Consider the following 23246-nt stretch of genomic DNA (forward strand, 5'->3'; position numbering starts at 1 on the left):
GGCAGGCCCTATTAGACCTAGGCAGAATACATGATCTCGTTATCTATGATGGTCGTGACAGATGGCCCACTTCAGGTGGTTTCACATGCTTTCCACATGGGGGGGGCTCCAGTGTTGATTATATCATGATCCGTTGTCTTCACATCTCGCATTGCTGACTTCACTGTAGCACCTCTCCCCCTAGGGGCTGATCATACATACCTTTTCTTTCGCATCTCTACCTCCCTTCGCACAGCACCTTCCACCCCACTCAGTGCTCACCTACCACGATATACGCTTTGATCGGGATCACTCACCTTCTTACTCTGGCCGTCTGTGCATACTTCTCGCTTATATTGACTTCATACCCCTTTTAGAGGATCGTGCTGCCCTTGTCACCTGCTCACTACACGAGGCTACCATTCATGCTTTTTCCCACACCACCCGCTCCACCCGCCCACCACCCCCTGGAACCGTACCCTGTAATAGTTGGTACGATGATGAGTGTAAGTCCTTATGCCGTCAACTCAGATTCGAAACCAAAAACAGTCTTTCGAGCGCACTAGATACGCTACGTGAATACCATAGACTGGTACGGAGGAAGAAACTAGACTTCGTTCCTCGAAACGAGAAGGAGCTACTGAACATTTTGTTTAGTAACAACTCTAAGGAATTCTGGCGGAGATTTCTCGAAGGACAGTCCCCTCCGCTACTCATTGACACCCAGATCTGGTTTGATTATGCACGCGCACTTTATGACATCCCAAATCAGCTAGTCCCTAGCCTCTCACACATGCCTCATCCCACATCCTGCACCCTCTTCACTAGAGGAGGGGTAAAGGATGTTGTAATGAAACTTCATAATGGCCAAGCGAAGGATCATGGGGGACTATGCACTGAGTTTATTGCATATGAGATTAACCTCCTAGTCCCGATCTTAGCCAAGCTTTTTAATGAAGCGGCTTGTTTGGGATTTCCACACACTTGGACCATTAACACTATCGCACCCATCCACAAGGCAGGGGATCCCATGAGCCCGGAGAACTACACGACCATTATGATTGGACATGTCATGTCCAAGATTTATGCATCAGTACTTGACTCCGAGGTTAGCAGACTTGCAGAGTGTCGAGGACTTAGAGCAGCAGGACAATCCGGATTCCGGCGTGATCATGGAACCATGGACCACATTCTGACGCTTAGTTGTATCATCGAGGAGGCAAGGTCACGAAAGCAGAGGGTTTATTGTTGCTTTGTGGATTTTCGCAAGGCATTTGACACGGTCCCGAGAGCCCGCCTCATACGGCGCCTACAAGACTTGGATTATGACCAGGAGATCATTTGGGCTGTCATGGCACTTTACGAGAGAGTTTTTGGCAAAGTTCGGATAGAATTCGGGTGGACAGACGAGATCATGAGTACCATCGGGGTCAAACAAGAGTGTCCTTTGTTGCCTATCTTGTTTGGCCTCTACATTGACGAGCTTGAGACAGTGATGCATACACAGGGAGGTGTAGGTTGCTCTCTTGCGGGCACGCTGATCCAGATTTTGCTCTATGCAGATGACGTGGCTCTCTTGTCTTCGTTAGCGGAGGGGCTTCAGAGACACCTAGACGCACTACAGTCCTTTTGTGAGTCTCATGATTTGAAGATCAACGTGGGTAAAACCAAGGTCATGATCTTTAATACATCTCGAGCCATCATGCGTCAGGAGCAGTTCACATTTGCGGGGTCATCGTTGAGATAGTTTCATCATACACTTATCTTGGGGTTATCTTCTCCGGACCGAGCTTCACTATGAGACCCGCGATGCAGGCACGCCTGAGTAGAGGGTATGCCTCATTGGCCAAGCTAGAGAGGCAGTGCTTCCGCTCACACTTTCAGGATCCACGCACCAAGGGGTTGCTTTTTGACTCCTTGGCTCGCCCAGCGGGGATGTACGGCAGTCCTTGTTGGGGGCCAGACTTGTCGGATACAGAGTGGGCCCGTGTGGAGCGGCTACAAGTTCTCATGCTATCACGAATGATTCGTGGTAAGTCATCCATTCCTCACCTGATCATTTAGGTTGAGTTTGGGTCACCCCCTTTACAGCTAGATGCTGCATTTCAGGTCATCACATATCTGTACCGAGTTAGGGAATATGGGGATTATACCTCGGGGCGTAGCAGGCTACCATGGATAGCTCTATCCTCTTCTATGGCACTTGCAGCAGGAGGAGATCAGAGGTGCTGGTATGCACGTACAGAGAGATGGTTTGAGCGACTGGGGCTCCACATGGATAGACTACCTCCCTTCCAGTATAGCATGGATGCTCCGTTCTCTCCCCTCTTATCACACGAGGTCAACCAGGTTATCCGTGAGGATCTACTACAGCTACACACTTTTCGGACCTGGTTGGAACCGAGTGAACTCCCAGTGAAGCTTAGCTTCTACAGAGATCACTTCTTACATATCACAGCGGAGGGTTTCATTAACCCACCATGAAACACACAGATTCACCTACCCCATTCGATGAGGATCTCTCTTGGGCAGTTCCGGGTCTCTTCACGCAGACTTCGCATTGAGAGCGGCAGAGTAGAGCGACTACCCAGGGAGCGGCGCATATGCACACTATGTGACATACAGGAGGTTGAGACAGAGGAGAATTTCATCTTCAGGTGTCCTGTGTACTATGAGATCCGAGGACGTTTCCACTGCCTCTTCAAAGATAGTTATGGGATTTTAGCCAATTTCCTCTCCTACCCAGACCAACGGTGTTTGGTAGGTTTCATTCATGAGGCACTTAGACACCGCGAGAGGATACTCTGAGCACGGAGACAGGAGCAGACTTCTTTCTCGGTTGATCCCTCTTAGAGCTCTATCACGAAGTTCTTTCAGCTAGATCACATGGACACCAACGAGACGAGGCCTCGACATAACCGTGACCCGGAGCCCGTGACCCGACAGCTCAGACAGAGGGTCGACACACAGATCACACTTGGAGACATCCCTTTCTTGTTTAGAGTTGGAGCCCGACCAACGGGGGTCACAGTAGCCCTGGTTAGACGCAGAGCTACGACCAGGAGACGTGCCAGGACCGCACCTCTGAGTGGCCGACAACACTCGATTGCCGACTTCATGCCTCCACTGCCTCATCCATCTTGATATCTTGCTATTGCTGGGGATGATGATGATATTGATGATGATGCTGAGATTGATATATAGTCGACCATCGATATGACTATGTTGTACTTAGGACTTAGTACTGCCATTCTGCATTTTTTGCATTTTGCATTTTGCATTGGTATGGACGCTCGTTTAGTAGCTCCACTACCACAGCTCGTTGTATCAGGATTTTCACAGTCTCATAGACCCATCGGTCTTCCAAAGACTTTAATAAACTTTCTTTCTTTCTTTCTTTCTCTCTCCAATATAATGACCTGGCTTCTTGCAATAATGACAGATGCCCTTCTTTTTCTGCTTGTTTGTATCACCCTGTGCCTTATAAGAAGCTGTCCAGAGTCAGCTTTATGCTGATGTGTGGGCTGATTGGCATGTGGCTTATGCTGCCCTTTACCCTTGGGCTTGAACTTGGAGAGCATAGCATGCTCGCCAGCCCGGGTTGCCATATTTTTGCGTGTTTGTTCCTCCTGCAATTGAAGTCCTACCAACTCGTGAAAGGAGAGGATTGCTGCCCCCCCTCAATGACAAATTCAGCGAGGTGTGGAAACCGAGATAGGACTCAGGAAGAGAGTTCAGAGTGGTGGAGATCATCTCTGAATCCGGAATGACTTCATCAATGTCAAGCAATTGTTCCTTGAGATCCTGAAGCTTCATGAGGTGAGAATTCATGGAATCTCCCTCCTCCATGTGTATGGGAAAGTTCTCGCTTCAGAAAGGAAACTCTGGCATCGTTTCTTGCTGCAAACATACTCTCCAGTATTACCCAAGCTGCCATAGATGTCTTGCATGACCGAATATGAGGTATAATGAACCTCTTGACAGAAAGAGAAATTACTGAAAGAGCTTGTGCATCTCTAGAGTCCCATCTTTTTTGCTCTGATCCTCATGTTGGCAATGTTAAGGGGATTTAGCAGCAATTCCTCAAGTACAAGCATCCCTTAACCAAGAGCAGATCATAAAGAGTTGTATGGACCCAATGCTACAGATATTCAAGGAGTTAACTAATGAGATTAAGACCAATAATCAGAGGATTGACCAAAGGATGCAGAACATGTCTGCCACTTTTAATAAAAGGTTTGATCAGTTCAGGAGAAGCCAAATTTATGATGGGAAGAAACATGTGGATCCCCAAATTGATGGAGACTAAGGTTCAGATGATGATGATGATGATGATGATGATCCTGTACATGTAACTAAACCGGTTGGTTTGTGGCTTTTGCCTGAAGGACCTATCACTCTAGTGGCGTTACAGCTCATATGGATAAGGATTCAGCACATGGTAAGACTCCTAATAATTATAGTTCAGCAGCTGAAGAGTTGTGTCAAAAATTCCATGAATATAAGTTGCTAGCAGCAGACCTTAGGGCAGCAATGACATTCCAGCAATATCTACAAACAGTTAAATATATTGAACCAAAAGGACCTATTCATCAAGACAAAGATATGAAAGACAAAATTATACTTCCTAAGTTCAAAGGTGATTCTACCTCTCCTGAGGAATTGGAGGAATGGCTCAACAAGATGGATGATTACTTCCTTCTATATCCAAAGGGTGATCAAGGTAAAATCAGATTTGCTGTTCTTCATGTGGAAGATTATGCCCACTCTTGGTGGAGGCATCTACAGCAAGAAGGGTTAACTTCTAATGCTTGGGATGAATTCAAGGCTGAAATGCTTAAAACTTTTATATCTCCTTTTACTAGGGATCAATATATTTGTAAGTGGTATGATGTTACTCAGCAAGGATCAGTGAAAAATTATATCAAACAGTTTTAAAAATTGGCTCTCTTTGTTCATGGTATTGATGAAAGAGTTAGAATGCTCAAGTTCATCCATGGTTTGCACCCTAGTATTGCTTCAGATGTTGCAGCTCAAAAGCCCAATTCTCTTAAAGAGGCCATGCAGTTGGCAGAGCTTTATGAACCCAAATACAATGGGAAGGAGAAGACTTTGGGTATTGGTCACTTTGTAACTAAGCCTATGGTCAAAGGGGTTTCCAATGATGAAAGCAAACTTCTTGCACCTGCTATAACTTCTTCTATTTCTAGGTTCCCCACAGTGTATGGCAGTGGCATGGGACAACCTAAGGCTTACAAGGCTACAGATGTAAAGTCATCCTTTAAACCCACTCCAAAGGATGATTTGAGTGCATAGTTGCCAGGAGTTTCTGAAACGGGAGGTTTCAAACGGGTTTCATACGTTTGAAACGGGTTTCGAAAAATGAACGAAACGGGTTTCATTCGGAATGTGAAAATATGTGCATTCATACCTAGGGTATGCATCATGCCATATACAAAAATGTGCAAATAAAGATTGTAAGTGACTCCATAGTGCAGACATGATACAAAAAACATACATATCAAGTATAAGCACCATACATACTGAATCCTGATCATACAAAAAGCTAGTCATCAATGATCATACATTATACATATTAGAGTACTCAATGATCATCTTCACACATACATACTGAATGATCATACATATTGATAATTGAATCTTGATCATACTGATCACACATACTGAATACGGACAATAATAAAAACTAGAGTCATCAATGAATCTCCCAAGACCTCCATGGTGATGGACCATGAAGGTAAAAAGGTCAAACTACAATTGGAATTCAAAGTACTGTCTATCAATAATAAGTGACAAAGTCACAAATCAAAAGTCAAGCCTCATCATCAATGTCAGCATCTTCCTTCTCAACCGAATCCGTGTCCTCATCGGCCTCCTCCTCACTGCTACTGGAACTCCCAGAAGACTCATAAAAAGCATCCTCATGAGATGCAGATGCAATTGAAGTACTGGCACCAGCTGCCTGGGAGGATCGGGTGTGGTGAGATGAAGCTGTGATCTCCTCGTACAACATGGCGTAGATATCCCCCTCCTCGGGTGGAATCACCGGCATCTCCTTGCACTTTGTGATGTCGATTTTGTAGGGATTTACCTGCCGAGGCTCAATGGGGTAGTTCGTTTGCTCGAGCAATCGTAGATTGCAGTGGCAAAAGACCAACCTCTCCAATTGCACAGTGGACAATCTGTTCCTCTTCTTGGTATGGAGTAAGGCCCATGTACTCCAGTTTCTCTCACAAGGTCCAGAGCTAGAGTCTTGTGAGAGAACTCGCATCGCTATGCGTCTCTGAAACAAAACAAGAGACATTCTCAGACTTTACAGTTTAGTGGCAGCTTCCAATTGCTGAGCTATACCCACATGTTTTCAAGTAATAAGAAAGTATTGCCTCTAGGGTTAAGTATTACCAAGTGGGGTGCCTCAATGCCATATTTTTCCCACCAAGAAACTGCTGCTAGCGGAGTCTCCTCTCTCTGTACATTGCGTGATCCAAAAACACCGCTTCGGTTGCGGAAAAGAAGACGCTCATCCTCCAGCTTCAAAAGTAGATCATCATCATCTCCCACGATCTTGCTCATATAAGCTGACCACCCATCCTCTAATTCTCTATCGAGATATTGCTGCTCAATTCTCCATAGAGGATGAAGGATATGAGCAACAGTATGGATTGGCCTATTAAACCAATCCCAATGCGTGTTCCAGATCTCCTTAAGGTCTTCAATCCTTCATAAGAAATTATGAATCAAAGGCAAAACCAATAATGTTTAGAAAAAATGGAAACATAGATTAAAAGGAATTCTAAGCATGCCACTTTGCTAATTGGAAAAATGCTAAACTTCAAAGGATGACTCATGAGTACGGGATACCTGTCTGCAGATAGGTGAGTACACGCATCAAGGGCTTCCCGCACTTTGTCCATGAACTTATAGAGAAGCCCAATGGTGCTCCCCTCCATATCTGTCAATCGGAGAACGCTGTACACATGGGTTCATTGTCTTCACTAGAGCTGCAGCCTCCTCCCACCATGCATCTCTCATGACCATGTGGCTGAAACCAATTGCTTTGGGCTCATTCCTACCCCCCATTGCTGCCAATCACAGGAAACAACTGTACGCAGCAAGCCATGCCGCACTTTAACAACCCTCTCCAACATTATGAACATATAAGCAAACCGTGTCTTTGAGGGCTTTAAAAGGTCAAGGTCACTATTTTCCCTGAACATGCTCAATACCTTGGGTCTTTTGGTTACAAAATTTACCATGCTCAAAGCTTTAACAAATATATGAGAAACCAAAGGCAACTTTGCCATGTCCTCAATGGCAAGATCCAAACTATGAGAAGCACATGGTGTATAATAGTGGGAAACTCATCCTCAAGCATCCTTCCCATGGACACACAATTGGAGCCATTATCTGTGATCACCTGCACCACATTTGCTACACCAATCTCAAGAATAGCTGTGCGCAAATGAGACCATATATATGCACCTGTCACCACTGTCCCTGAAGCTGATGCATCTATAGCACGAAGGAACATAGTTCCTTTGCAAGAGGAAACTAGAATGTTGTAGACATTTCTTTTCCTCACATCTGACCAGCCATCACATAGCAAGGTGCAACCATACTTCTGCCATGTTCCCTTCAGAGGCTCTAGCTCTCTCATCAATGCTTCTTTCTCATGGCGAAGCTCTTTTGTACGCAATGTCTCATAGCTCGGACCCTCCCACTCACACCCAATACGCAAGATAGCTCGCATAGTAGACTTCCAACGAGCGGTTCGAGTAATATTGAAAGACAATGCACATTGCACAAACAACTTTGCTACCTCTCTAGTTGCCTCCTTCATAGCTGCCTTTTGCATGGCTGCCTTCATATCTCCTCGATTAAACAAGGGAAGGGCACTTCTTTTAGCTGTGGGCGTGGAGCCTGAAGACTGCGACATTTGCAAAATGTCATTCTCCTCCCTCATTGATGCTGGAATAGCTGAGATATTTAATTCAAGCTCATCCCATGCATTGACTCTATGAATTGGAATCCCTAGCATTTTAGCTTTCCAGGCCTTCAAGCCATCATACACCTCCTTTGGCACACGAGAACAAGGGCCAATACCAAAGCCCTTTGTTCGAGAAAAGTGAGCCTGCAATCTCTGAAATGTCCCATGATGCGGCTCAGCACAAAAGTTGCAGGTCCACTTGCCTGTGCCACTCTTATCATAGTGTGCACCAATGGAATTGAAGGTGATATTGCTCCACAACGCACTACCTTTTCGAGGCATCTTCTTGCTTGCAAAAAGCGATGTAGAACAGCAAAAGTAATTGCAGCTTTCCAGCCTACATCATGCATGCAAGATGAGCAGATGAATCAAGAGAGGAGCGTTAGATTTCAGAAACATCAGAAAGAGCAGATTTCAGCCTGCATGAAAGGATGCAGCGCCAAATTCAAGAAGAAGGGTAGAGTGTAGAAAGGACGATTGAATGCACATTGGGGATGATTGGGGGCACAAACCTCGAGAATGAGCAAGAGGGAGAGTACGGGAGTACGGAGTGCACGGGGCCCGGGCATACGGCGAAATGCGTCAAATCGCGATTTTGCCCCCTTTTGAACCCTACCCAAAAATTGGGGCTGTATGAAACGGGTTTCATACGTATGAAACGTGTAAATACACGTTTCATACGGGTTTCATATGCAACTATGTCTGAGTGATAAAAGAAACAAGTTGGTTAAGCAGTTATCTCAAGCAATTATTGATGACAGGAAGAAGAAGAATTTTAAAAGGAACAATCAATAACAGACCAGTCCACATTTTGATTGATAGTGGGAGCACTCATAACTTCATTAATACAAAGACACTTCAAACAATGAGGTTATGCCCATCCACTTTGGATCATGGGATCAAAGTTGAGGTGGCTAATGGCTAGCATTCCCACAGTAAACAATATTGTCAGGCTGCTCAAGTGCAACTTTCTCAAGACTATACTTTTCATGGAGATCTATTTGTCTTGGAAATGGGACATATTGACATTGTCCTTGGTTGTGAATGGTTGAGAACCTTGGGAGAATTCTCTATGGACCTTAACAGACTGTATATGAAGTTTATGCATGAAGGTAAGCTCATCACTTTGATGGGTCACGAATCTCCTAAATTGTCCTTAATTTCTGCAAGAAAAATGGCCAGAGACCTCAAAAGTGTTTGTGGAGTCTATGCTATTCAATTGACCAAGTCTCAAGAGGGTAATGGGTTGTTGGTGGAGGATAAAGACATGCATTTCCTGTTACAGCAATACTCTGATGTATTTGCTGATCTTCCCAATCATCTCCCTCCCATGAGAGATGTGGATCATGCAATTGTGTTGGAGCCAGGATCTAAGCCAATCAACAAAGCTCCATACAGACTTTCTAGAGCTGAAAGGGAAGAGGTGGCAAGGCAAACAAAGAAACTCCTTGACAAGGAATTTATTACACACAGTCAGTCACCCTTTGCCTCTCCTGTGTTATTGGTTAAGAAGAAGGATGGCTCATTTAGAATGTGTATTGATTACAGGGATTTGAACAAAATGACAGTTAAGAATAGGTTTCCTATCCCTTGAATTGATGATCTACTGGATGAGCTTAGAGGGGCAAAGTACTCCACAAAGATTGACTTAAGGTCAGGCTATCATCAAATAAGGATGAAGGAGGGAGATGAACATAAAACTGCCTTCAGGACAAAACGTGGGCTTTATCAATTCAAAGTGATGGCATTTGGCCTAACCAATGCACCTGTAACTTTCTAGGTCCTAATGAACAAGGTATTGCAGCCTTTCCTCTATAAATTTGTGTTGGTATTCTTTGATGATATACTGATCTACAGCAGAACGAAAGAAGAGCATTCATTGCATGTCCAGCAAGTATTGGAAGTATTGAGGACACACCAGTTGTATGCCAAATCAAGTAAACACACTTTCATGGCTGAAGAGGTGGAATATTTGGGCCATATTGTCAGCAGTAGTGGCATTAAGGTGGATCCCAGCAAGGTAAAGTGTGTAAAGGATTGGCCTATACCTCAGAATATCACCCAGCTGAGAGGGTTCCTTGGTCTAGCATCATTTTATAGAAGGTATATAAGGCATTTTGCCAAATTGGCAGCTCCTCTCACTGATCTTCTAAAAAAGAATGCTTTCTAATGGTCTGACAGTGCCAATAAGAGCTTTGAAGCATTAAAGGAGGCATGAACTTCAGCGCCTATCTTGGTATGTCCTGATTTCTCTCAACCTTTTATAATTGAGGCTGATGCTAGTGGAAGGGGCATTGGAGCTGTCCTAAAGCAGAGTCATGGAGTTATTGTCTTTGAAAGTCAGAAATTGGATGACAAGGAGTCAAGTTTCCACATTTATGACCAAGAGATGTTGGCAATACTTCATGCAATCAAAAAGTGGCACCACTACATTTATGGCAGCCATTTCAAGGTCAAGACTGATCGTAAGATTCTCAAATATTTTCTATCTCAGTCTTCTCTATCACCCAAGCAAAGGAGATGGCTATCCATTGTGCAAAACTACGACTTTGACATAGATTACAAGATGGGCAAAGAAAATATTGTGGCAGATTCTCTTTCCAGGATATGGGCTTGTACTTTATTATCTATTACTGAGGTTTATAAAGATTGGATCCATGGCATTCAAGGAGAGTATCTCAATGATCCTCAAGCAGCTGCTATGTTCCAAGACTTGCAAGATCCTGACTGTCAGCAATATCCCAATTTCAAGTTGCACAATGGGCTCTTGTGGTATAATGATAGAATATTTCTTACTGAAAATTCCTCCTATAAGCTGCTAATCTTGCAGGAATTTCACTCATCTCCTATGGCTGGGCATATAGGCCTCAACAAGATGTATGATAAGGTAAAACAGAGTTTTTACTGGAAGGGGCTTTGGAAGGACGTTCTTGCTTATGTTCAAAGCTGTAAGCCCTGTCAACAAAACAGGGAGTTGAATTTGAGGCCAGCTGGTCTACTACAACCTCTACCTATATCTCAAGGTAAATGGACACATATCAGCATGGACTTTATTACAGGTCTACCAGTGACCTCTAAGGGTTGGAACAGTATCTTTGTGGTTGTTGATAGACTTACTAAAGCTGCCCACTTCATTCCTACTAAGACCCAATTTACAGCTTCCAAGGTGGCTAAGCAATTCATGGAGAATGTGTTTAAATTACATGGACTCCCTCAGGAGATTGTGAGTGATCGTGATGCTAAGTTCATGGGGCATTTTTGGCAAGAGCTTTTCAGTTCTATGGGAACACTTCTTACCCCAAGTACAGCAGATCACCATCAAACTGATGGGCAAATAGAGAGGGTTAACCGCTGGTTGGAAGAGTATCTAAGGCATTTTTGCTTTGAGACCCAAGCATCATGGGATCAATGGTTGCATCTAGCTGAATTTTGTTATAATACCACCAAGCACACTTCAATTGGTATGAGCCCTTTTGAAGCCATGTTTGGCTGTAAAGCTCATGTCCCATCAACCATTATTGATCAAGCATTGACAAGCCAGCAAGCCAAGGATGATTTGGCTCACATGACTGCTCTATTACAGCAATGTAAAGATAATATGGTAAGGGCCCAAGCAAGGATGAAGGATTATGCTGATGAGCATAGGAGAGATCTTCATTTTGAAGAAGGGAATTATGTATTTCTTAGATTACATAAGTCTAGGCATGCTTCTTTGAAAGGTAATACCAATGTTAAACTTGCTCATAGGTATTATGGACCTTACAAGGTTTTGAGGAAAGTTGGGGAAATGGCTTATGAGTTGAAGCTCCCACCATCCTCTAGAATACACAAAGTATTCCATGTATCACTGCTCAAGAAGTATTTGGGGCCTAAGGAGCAAGTTATGGAAGAGCTACCTCCTATGGATGAAGAGGGCCAAATTGAGTATATACCTGAGAAGATCCTTGGATTTAGAGATCATGTGTGAGGAACAAGTCCTACATGAAATATCTTATCAAATGGAGAGGTCTACCTGATGAGGAGTCTTCTTGACAGCCATCTGTCTGCTCTCGAGTCTTCAGCTGCTTTTCTTTATCCTTTGCCATATAAGCAGTATCACTAGGGAATAGTGTCTCCTCACGTTTCTCCTCGCTCTTAAGCAATCCCACACAATCGATGAAGTGAGCCTCATCATCCAATCTCAAAATTCGAGAGGTTTCACTATACCTAGAGGACAGTCTCTTCAACAGTGTTGCTTTTTGTTCATCATCTTCGACCTTCGAACCGAGTTCATGGAGTTGCTTTAGCAAGGCTTGCATATGTCACCAGGTCTTCGTTGTCGTTCATGTGCAGATCATAAAGTTGTTGCTTCAAGTTAGCCTTGGAATGACACATCTTCACTCTGAACAAAGCTTCTAATGTTTTCCATTTGACTGCTGTAGATTTCGTAACATCCAGATGGTGAAAATAGTCTTCACCTAGGGCTCTTCCCATCATTCCGAAACCTTTATCACTATCTTTCTTCCATGCTCTCTTCCTAGCTTGGGTTCCTTCTCCATGCTAGAGACAATGCCCCATAATCCTTTTTCCATGAACCACAGTTTCGTGGATAGGTGCCATGTTGCAAAGTTCCAACCAGTGAACTTTAGAACGAGTCTTCTTCAGCGAATCCATGGATAAGTCGAGTGATTCCTAGAGATTCTTGAAAGCACACCTCAAGCAACATGTCAATTGCTAGTCTTCTCCTTTGACTAGATCTGCTTCGCAGTCTCGTGTACTTCCATGGGAAAGTAAGCGTGTCTATTGGAGATATCATAGTCAAAGAGTGTGTTGGTGTGAAGTGTTAGTGTGAAGTACTAGGTGATCTAGTACTAGTCTATGTGAGTGAGTCTTGTGTGAGTGCCACGTGTCATCATGGGACTTATCCCATATGCACTAGGTGCTAGTGTGTGAGTGAGTAGCCTATATAAGGCTTGTGCTTCACTTGTCTTGTCACACTTGATGAACGAATGAGAGCCTTTCATTATGTCTTCATTGGAGCATTATTTCCTCACACCCTAACTCTCTCTCTCTCTCTCTCTCTCTCCCCCCCTTCACCATGTTTCTAACATGGTATTAGAGCCAGGTTAGCCCTACCATAGCCATAGTTGCCACGTCATCCTAAACCTAACCCTAACCCTAATTCGAAACCCTAAATCTGCTTCAGCATCTTCTACAGCCTGCTGCTGCCTAGGGTTTCTGCACCACAGCTCTCCATTGTCTCTCCTCTTGCAGCCGCCTCTGTTATCATGTCTTCCTGTCTGTTTCACACCCTGTTTCGCCTCCATTCCCTGCTGTTTGCAGCTGTTTTTCAGCCTCCAGCACACCTATACCTGCTGATTTTCAGTTTGGTGGGCTGCTACAACATTTTGGACTGCCTTGCTGAGCCGCCTTGCAGTGTTTGAACCTGTGTGTGGAGTTTTCAAGGGCTTCAAGGCTTCGACCAGCTGCTGCAGCTATCTATACAACCAGTTCCACAACTGACTTGCACACGTGAGGCCTGCTCTTGTGTTCTGAAGCCTTAGGCCAGCCGCCATACTTGCTGGTCCCCTCAGCTTATTGCATGCCTTCTGGAAGCCCTCTTCCATCATGACTTCCTTCTCTTCAAGTTCCCTTCTCGTGGAGAAGTTCAAGGGGGCATGGTTAGAGTGCCACCATTACTGTCTTCCACCATGCAGAAGTCGACATTGTTGCGATGATAACTCTTTGGAGTGTGTGCATGTGCTCTTAGTCTAGTACAGAGTTTGTGTGTTTGTGTGTATCTATAGAATTGTAAAAGAGCAAGAAAGCTTGTAGGCATGAGCTCTCGTACAGATGTTGCTCTTCATCTTTTCATGAACCTGGTGTACTATTCATAAGCTTTGAAATGTTGAAGAGTTTTAGTTTTCTCTTTTACTCTGAATTTTGTATGATGTCTCTTAACAAATGCCCTTCTTCACTCTTTCTTTCTCCCCTTTGTCCCTTTTGCTCATCATGTATACAATTTTAATCTGTAAGATTGGAAATATTCTAGTCTTATGAAGGTATGTGATTTCTTAAGCCATGACTTAATTTTAGCTGTCTTGGTGGAACAATACTACATTAGCTTGAATGATGTTCCTTCAACCTGTTGCTTCTTCATCTGATTTTTAATATGGAATATGCAGCCTGTTTCCAAAACTTCCATGTGATGAATCTGGAGACGAGAAGGTGCTTCAATGCAGAGGAACCGAGACTACTTGCGCTAATTCCCTTAGACATCCATTCAACCCCAAAATTGAAGTAAGACGTGGTGTTTTGGCAAGTGATTGTTCTGAGATTATGAAAAAGTTTTTTCAAAAACGAAGAAAGGAGAAGGAAATTGTAAGGCCATCTTTATGGATTCAGCTTTCTGAGTTGTTGAGATGCATCTTCCTTAGAAATACAGTGGCCTCAAAGATTGTTTCTTTCTTAAATGCATTGGGTATCCAATAATGGAACATTTCTTTTTTTTTGGGTATTTGGTAATGAAATGGTTCTTTCATCTTGAATGAATTTTATTTTATGGATAATGCCAAGGCACGCTGAAGGATTTTTCTTCCTTTTGTGGACGGGTAAGGGTCATTCTTGCCATTTAATAAAACCTCGACTATTGTGATTTGCCTAAACTTGGATGCAGATTCCCTTTGATTTGTCACACAAATAGATGTGTTTGTGCAGTAGTAACAAAATGTAAGGACTGACATGCCCAAACTTACATAGCTACTAATATAATGTACATCAATGTGTGCACACACGTTTGTGTGTTTTCGTGGCACATGTAATGGAAGGTGCAAAGGATGATTTGTAAATAGCCTTCAAGTTTATGATTAATGCATATAGCCTTCATTCTTTGATTTGATAGAATATGTGCATTATAGATTGTGTAGTCGTGTCTCTCCCCTCCTTCCAATTTAACGTAGGTTTAGAGCGTCAAGTCTCTCAAGGTTTTCCACATGCTGCATGTTTGTTAGAGACTTTAAGTACACGAGTCATAGAAGATTGGCCAGGAGGTAATGTGGCCTACTCTCTAAAAGAATTCATTGAGAAATAGCTCTTATAGCATCTCACAATTCTACTCATGAATTTTGAAAATGCCTAATTAGAGAGTGTCTTAGACTTCTCCTCTCAATCTTTATGTAAATGTGGCATCTCAACAACAATTGAAAGGAAGCCGTAGTGAAACCTTTGCCCATCCGTATTCATTTAAGGAGGTTTCCCTCTAGCATTCTTCTTTTACTTTATAAAGGAAGCCCTAGGGTACTATTTGATGTCACGAGGGTTTGGGTTGGTTGGATTGCAACTCTTAGTTTACTTATGGCACACTGATGACATGGTACTATATGCAGAAGGGATAGTTGTTTTCCTAGAGAGGATACGCTTCCTATACTACTATCTTGGATAGACTAGTATCAGTCCATTGACTTTCTCACAAAGATAGAGAGAGATCTTACTTGGGAAGAAACCCATGTTTTGAGTTAATTCCTAGAGTATACAATATTTGGGATCTCAGGTGGGGTTTGATACCTTCATGTAGGTAGAGATTTGGTGGTGAGCCATGTCTTTTTGCGGCAATCTAGTGGTACCTTGCATGTTTTTAGTGATTTCATAAAGGGTTTATGAGGCAACTATAATGGTCAATAATTTCTTGCAGGTTGGGGGAGATGACACGTGTGAGACAAGTGGGCTAGTTGATGATGATCCTTCTCATGGAAAACGGGGATTGAGCATCATTGACCTCCCATTGATCCAAAGGTGAAAAAATGGAGCATTATTGGGCAAATATTATTGTTCGTAGCCTGACTTCAATAACTTCCTTAGGAAGCATTTGCTTTAAAAATGTCTCCTCAAAAACACCCTAAGGACAAGAAAACTTAGTAATCTTTCCACAAATGGATATTTTTATAGGACCACCTTAGTAGGAAGGGTTCATCGATGCTTAGAGTTTGAGTCTAAAAGAAACTTTGCATAGGTCTTATTTAGCCCAATCTAGAGAGGCCACCAATCAATGGTATACTAGGATTTTAGACATGGAAGCATATTTATTAGGGACCTCTAACTACAATGGTTGGATAGTGTGGGACAAGACCACAAATTTTTTTGGATCAATGCCTCCATTGCTTGTCTTCTTGAGAAGTGGGGCACCCAATAGCAAGATCAATGCCAACATCCTAAAGGCTTGGTGAGAGGGACTTGGTCCACGAATGAGGGATTAGGGAGATCCTTTCACCTATGGGTCTCCTTGAGAGAGAGAGATGAAATTATGCTAGTAGCTATTTACAACGAATCCCATTTGCAAGGCCCATGGTAGAGTTTAGGGTCAATTGACCAAAATCCAACTAGCCTTTGGGAGGGCTACTCACTTTGGTCATGTAATGAGACCGTAGAGAGTTGATTTATTGATCAAACACCACATCTAGAGACATTGATCTTCTTCTCAGACACCACGTATATTGGTAGATGACTTCAATTGATTCCCTCCTCTGGGTATTGTGTAGGACAATGGATACATCAATAGCTATGCTAGTAGCTATTTACAACGAGTCCCATTTGCAAGACCCATGGTAGAGTTTAGGGTTGATTGACCAAAATCCAACTAGCCTTTGGGAGGGCTACTCACTTTGGTCATGTAATGAGACCGTAGAGAGTTGTTTTATTGATCAAACACCACATCTAGAGACATTGATCTTTCCTCAGACACCACGTATATTGGTAGATGACTTCAATTGATTCCCTCCTCTGGGTATTGTGTAGGACAATGGATACATCAATAGCTTTCATTTGACCTCTCTATAGATTCTAGACACAGCTTTGGTCCAATCACTTACAACAAAATATATCTTATCTCTTCTAGTTGGTGGTGCATGGAAGCCTTCCCATTGTGTCCCATGAATAGAATAAATGGGAGAGATGGTACTTGTTATGCTACACAAGTAGACCTTACAACTCAAACCGCAACTCCACCTAAGGGAACCTTGGTCATTCGGAGGTGCACACTTATGATCATTTCAAATCTATATGTGAAGTGTTCACCTTGTATGTGTATACTTGGATTTTTAAACCACAGGACAATGCCCAGTCAATTCAAAATTTCATCAATCTTTTTTGTGCATATGCTAAATTATGTTTCTTGGATGAACATACATAGAACTATTCCCTATATCCATCTCCACATCATAATATCTCCCTTTTTTTTGTGTTGAATTTCAAACATGGGAATGTGTGCGCCAACTTTTTTAATTTTACTATGCAACTACGATGTGTAGGAGGGTCATCCTTATTATTCTCCTTGGTCCATGTACAAGATTGCAAATTCTCATATTCACAAAAATTCTGTAAGTAAGTAAAGAATTGCAGCACAAAAATGATATAAACTTGCCCAAAAAAACAAAAAATGGCACTAGTTGTTCATTTGCTAATTGTTATTTATGAAATTGAAAAAACCATGGATAAATAAGAAATCCATCATACCAGCATTGAATAATAGAGTGAGAAAAATAACACCAGTCGTAATGGACTTGCCATCAATTTTCCTACACGCAATTCATCATTAGTCTCTTATATCAACATTCATTCACAATTTTGTTGTGTAGGTTTGAACGCACATCATGGTACATTATTATATCAATGAAAACAACATCGAACCTTTTAGTTTGGCTTGACTCTTACTATGGGGCTTATAGTGGACCTATTCACTATCGTATCGATGAAAACATATGATTTTTTAGTTCACCCAACTCTTAATGTGTGGCTTGTAGTGGACCTAATCTTCTTAATAGCTTATTATCTATTGGGAATGTCTATAAGTGACCTGTTTCTCATTCACGACTATTCAATATAGGTTTAAGGTGTGTAGTATCTGTGTATATGCAATTGTTGCATAAATTTACTATCGGCTTTTACCCACTTATAGTTTTTGCAAGAGTATATCTTGCAAAGCCGCAATTCGTGACCACAGTGTTGCATTCCTTTGTCCAATCGTCCAATATGATTTTGTTCAATCCGCTTCATCTTTCATGCATTGAGCAAAGTATTCTACAATTACTATTTATGTATTTTTGTTATGCAACCCCGTTCAATCGAAAGTGTAGAGGCATGCAAAACATTTTATCCCATGATATCTACTAAAGGTATTAAGCTAGTAAGGTTTCTATACAACTCGATTATAATACGTCAAGGCTAATTTCACAATTTTTGTTTCTATTGGGCCATGAACGTCAGAATCTACTTGATGACTTCATATTTTTTGGCATGAATAATGTCCATGCTTTTTCTAAAATGATTATCAATGAAATTGATGGAATATCCTTAGCCTCCCTAAAAAGTTAACTTTAGGAAGCTACTTAAATATAACAATTAGAGAGTAAATGTAGTTCTCAATTTCAAATGTGAATAGATCTTTATATGTATCAATTAAAGTCTATGGTTCTTACTTCTACTGATGTTTGCGTATGTGCCCATGCAAGATTTTTCATAAACTTTCTTGGGTATTGAACTAATGGTGCTCCTTGGACTAAATTTACTACTTCACAAAGGCTGATATTTATATGGAGTTGTCCAAACCTTTTGTGCCAAATTTTTTGATTACATGTTATTCTAAACATTGGTAGCATCCAACTTTGATTCTCTAATGTATTCTTTATTGGGATCTTTGCCTATATGGTTCATGCCTTTTCTTTCTTCTAATTTGGATTGCCAATGACTCAATAAGTTGTAATTTCCTAGGCTTCTTCATCGTTGAAATTATCATTGTTTTTATTGCTTCTTTCACAATTATCGTAGTCTCTATTGTTTCATGAGTTTAGTGGGGCCAATTGGATACACGCTTCCCCACTCTAACTAGAACCAAATGGCAAGGCCTCATCTTGAAGAAGGCATTTGAGATCTTGAAATGTTTGTAATTGATAATATGCACTCCTAAAGCATTACATGGCTAAATGATCAAATCTCAAAACAAGTCAAAGTTTCTTAACAATTCAAGACACTCAAAATTACTTACACCTTCACATATATTAAGTATAAGAGGAAATATACAAAACTACAATGCCAAAAAACCATTATCTCAAAATTGAAACTACAACTACTCAAATCAAGCTAATGAAGGCATGAAAAGGCCAAAATAAGAATTGTTGTTACAAAGCTTCCAACAATGTACCAAGCTCATTGAAGTCCTTGAGAAGACCATCTTGAATGTCGGGCTCAGAACCTTTTAAGTCATTGCCTTTTCTTTTGGTGTCCTCCTTAATTCTACTTTGATAGAAGGACAAAAAGATGTCTTAGGATGCTTTATGCCCTATTACATCAGCCACTTCCTAGAATTACTCTAAGACATTGATAAGTCTTTTGAGATTTTGATTGATTAACTATAATAGACAGTGTGCTTTAAAAAACTTGAAATTATTATGGAATGGAACTCAGACCTATGACTTTGAGTTTTACCTAATGTTTTTAAGGTCAAGCTGTCACTGAAATTTCAAGTTGTTTTCTCAACTTTTAGATAAAATGGCTATACATCTTGATTAAAAAGAACTTTTTTGTAGTTTTTAAGTCCCATAGTCTACTAATAACTATAATAAATATGTTTAGATTATGTTTAGAGTAAGATAATAAACGAAATCTAAACATATTTATTAATTTAATTTTGGGACTTCAAATTTAATTTTGTGACTGTTGATAGTTAAGAAAATTTGATCTTTTGCACATTATTGTGACATGTATAAGAAGTTCCAAACTCAATCATATTCTTCAATATGATACTATGGAGTAGCATGAGTTTTAGGAGATCTAATATGATGTACAATGTCAAATCCAAACCTTGCATTGATTGTTGATTATGCTACAATTGATGCTAATTTCAAGATACAAGGATTAAGTGATATCATAAGAACCCTCAAAGGTCTAAATTATGCTTGCACAATCGCTCTAGTCATGAATGAGTAATACCAACAAAAAATTCTTTTATGTAGAACACTTATGAATAGTTCAAAACTATAAAAGCAAGATGTGTTGTGGAACTTGTTGAATCTTGCCATGGTGAAAAACTATGTTACTATACTTTTGTGGGTATTTTAAAATCATGTGTGTGACTATTTTATGTTATATTTTTAAAAAATAGTCTTATAAGTGTACCCAAGGGGAAATCCTCAAAAAATATATTTTGATCAAGTTGTGAATTTTTTTCATCGTAAGGACACTTTTATGTCCTGTTTTACTACCAAAATAGTGTTAAAGGTCTCCTATGTAACCTTCTAATCTTTGTGTCCATTGACTACCTACAACGAAGGTTTGGCTTTTTGGAGTACACCTCCAATATGGTTCATATTATTTTCCATCTTTTAGAATTTTCCCCAAGACTTGCCCATGACAAATTGTAAAATCTTCCAAGCTATTTTGAGCACTGCATACTCACCTTTTAGAGCCTGCATTGGAGTTTGACCCTCCATGCCCTCCTTGCTTGAGATCCTAGATTTTCTAGTGTTGACTTAGTTACAAAAGCTATGTCCACTCCTTTTTGTTCACCTTTAAGCGCATCAAAAATGTATCCCGAGAAGTTCATTTTATCCATACATTCTATCAAGCATTCTTTCAATGTCATGCTTCATCATCTTGGCTTTGTCAAGCATCTTTTAAAGCCTCTAGCATTGCTTTTAATGTTTATCCTTCAACTTTGTGCTTCTTGTCATCTTCTACACAAATATGATACTCCCAAATATGATCGTAACAAACAAACAAGACAAAAAACAAATACATAGATGCGAAGTCAATAAGAGAGTTTACTCGCTTCAATTATGAAAGGCATAACATTGAAGAGGGATGGGACTGATATTGGAGGAAAGGATCCACCTCCAAGTCCATCCCCAACTTCCACTGTTCGTACACACAATGTGACTTCCTCCTTCATGCATGTATTCTCTACAGACGACCATCATGATAATGACTTTTGGAATCCGAATGTGGACGTTGACATAACTCGAGTCACTTCTGTCCACTTTCCACCATTGAGCAATATGAACGACTTTCCCTAGAAGGAGTATGAACCACAACGAATAGAGCTTTGCTATCCCAATCACCAGCTTCTGGCATTCGACCTCCTAGGCCAACAGTAAGGCCCTCTTACACAGGCGTTGTCTAGGAATTTAGAGAAGGCTCCTCGTTCACGCGTCGTTTTGTTGGCACTACCAGCAAACGGTGGACAAGAAGATATAGTCAAGGGACTCAATTCCTCCAATCACCAACGAACTTCTAATGGAGATGACTGGGGTGCAACTGGAGAACCGGGAGGGACCAGAGCTAGTGGTTGAAAGCCGATGCGCTTCAAGGGAGGGAAGGATTTTGAGCCAGGAAGAAAAGAACATGCAACTGCCTCCAAGAGTGTCGACACCCACCCAACAGATGGACACAGATCAGGCAACCACCTAGGGAGAAGAACAGCCTCCCCCACCGGTAACACCAGTGATGGCACAAATGGAGGGACCAAGCCTGCAAACAGTAAAGAACAAATCAAAGGAAATATACCAGAAGACACAGGACCACATCAACAAGAGAATCACCAATCTGAAGATGAGGAGAAACCATCTGCCATAGGTAAAGTGGCAGCTTTCCCGAAAATAGATTAGAGAAATCCATTGATTGGCTGGAATCTGATGCTTTAATTGGGTATCTCCCAGGACCTAAACCTCCAGCTGCTTTTCTTGAGGGATGGCTGAGGAATAATTGGATTAGAAAAGGCTTAGTGGTCACTAGTATGAGATTCCTAAGAAGAGGTTTCTTTTTCTTTTTATTTGAGATTAAAGATATGGCTTGGAAGGCCCTGCACCATGCCATCTAGACTATCAGACACATCAACCTCTATACTTAGAGCTTTGGTCTCAGAAGTGCTTCGGATACCAATCTTCTCTCCTCATAGTTGGATTATTGTGGAACCATATGCGAAATCTATGAAGTTGATTTCAGACGATTTAGTATTTTCATTCTTGATGTAAAATGGTTTAGAACTATTTACAATGGTCCCCATGCGACAATGAGAAGTTTCTTACCTCTTGACATAATTAAGTAATTATTCGTGGCAATATATGCTATAAAATATATGCATCTTCATTGTTTTAATGATGCTCTTTTACAGTACAAAAAGTACAGTGCATTATGGTCATATGGACGACATTTTTGCGTGAAACGCATCGATTCAAAGAGAGTCACATATGATTGTGGAGTCATGGCTAACTTCACACAGGGCTGGATGCATTGTGGCATATATGTATATGGCTGGAGATGTGATAGCCTCGTACTAAGGACTTACCTACAGAATAACTGCATGATCAATGGTGAAATCTTGTTGAGTATCTGCATTTGATGTGACAGTAGATGGAGCTGGATCCATGCATGAATGTGATGGTCATGCATCATTAGAGTCAGATTGTGCTGATGTAGATGAGATTGCCTCGTACTGAGGGCTTACCATCAAATTTTCCTCGTCATGAGGGATTACTGTCGAATGCGCCTCATGCTGAAGGCTTACCGAGGAATCCAAACAATTGATCTCAAATCTCTAGAACAAAAAATATGAGACCTTGCCATCATGTTTCTATTATTTTAAGAGTATGCGAGGGACAACAATTCTTACAAAGGATGTTTGTCTCATCCCTAATCTAACTTTGTGATTGTCAAGTCTAAAATAGTAGTCCTGGGGATGAACATCACTTTGTATTATTTGCTATGTTCATACACCTAACAATGCCTCATGGCCAAGTGCATTGTTGAAGCACTGAGAATCCAAACACTTGATCTCAAATCTCTAAAACAAAAAGTATGAACCCCTGCCATCATGTTTATATAATTTCAAGAATATGCGGGGGACAAAAATTCTTACAAAGGATGTTTTACTCATCCCTTTATCTAACTCTTTGTGATTGTAAAGTCTAAAGTAGCAGCCTTGGGGAGGCTTTACTGCTACCAACTACATCTCTTCTCTAATAAACCGCATGGTCCACTCCTCTTCCAATTCCAACATTAGATTAGGCTATCCTTGCCAAGAAATAAATCCTTAAAAAATGGGACTGTGAGTCCCATCATGCAAATCATCATCCATTGCTTCCCATTGCAAAATTTTCCATCTAAACCTTATATATGTGAAAGACATGCAAAGATTTTGCCTTCCAAACAATGAAATACCTAGAAAAATAGGAATCTGTCGATACATACTATCTTGTAACATCTCAACTTTTTATACAAACAAGAATTATTAGAC

The 23246-nt window shown here is 41.2% G+C and overlaps 2 protein-coding genes across 5 annotated transcripts in view; one reads left to right on the forward strand and one right to left on the reverse strand.

The window, feature by feature from the left end:
* Positions 1-14497, forward strand: part of LOC147906240 (uncharacterized) — a 59453-nt gene extending 44956 nt beyond the window's left edge. The window contains exon 5 of one of the 4 annotated variants that reach the window (XR_015541995.1): positions 14152-14284. Coding sequence is in view for 1 of the 4 variants with exons in the window: in XM_087383677.1 (XP_087239803.1) it covers positions 14152-14458 (307 nt within the window). In the remaining 3 variants the exon portion in view is untranslated. Of the gene's footprint in view, positions 1-14151 lie in introns of all 4 variants that reach the window. The other 3 variants (XR_015541997.1, XM_087383677.1, XM_087383701.1) reach the window with 3 other exon arrangements.
* LOC147906241 (uncharacterized) lies at positions 5813-6965 on the reverse strand. The gene is made up of 3 exons (XM_087378667.1): positions 6862-6965; positions 6403-6718; positions 5813-6283 (listed from the first exon to the last, which is right to left on the reverse strand). Exons 1-3 carry the CDS (start codon positions 6948-6950, stop codon positions 5813-5815), a joined length of 876 nt encoding a protein of 291 aa, XP_087234793.1. The 5' UTR covers positions 6951-6965.
* Positions 14498-23246: the final 8749 nt, after the last annotated feature.

The sequence above is a fragment of the Dipteris shenzhenensis genome, chromosome 1 (assembly GCF_047967505.1).
Source record: "Dipteris shenzhenensis isolate YYH24624 ecotype China chromosome 1, Dip_SZ_1.0, whole genome shotgun sequence".
NCBI lineage: Eukaryota > Viridiplantae > Streptophyta > Polypodiopsida > Gleicheniales > Dipteridaceae > Dipteris > Dipteris shenzhenensis.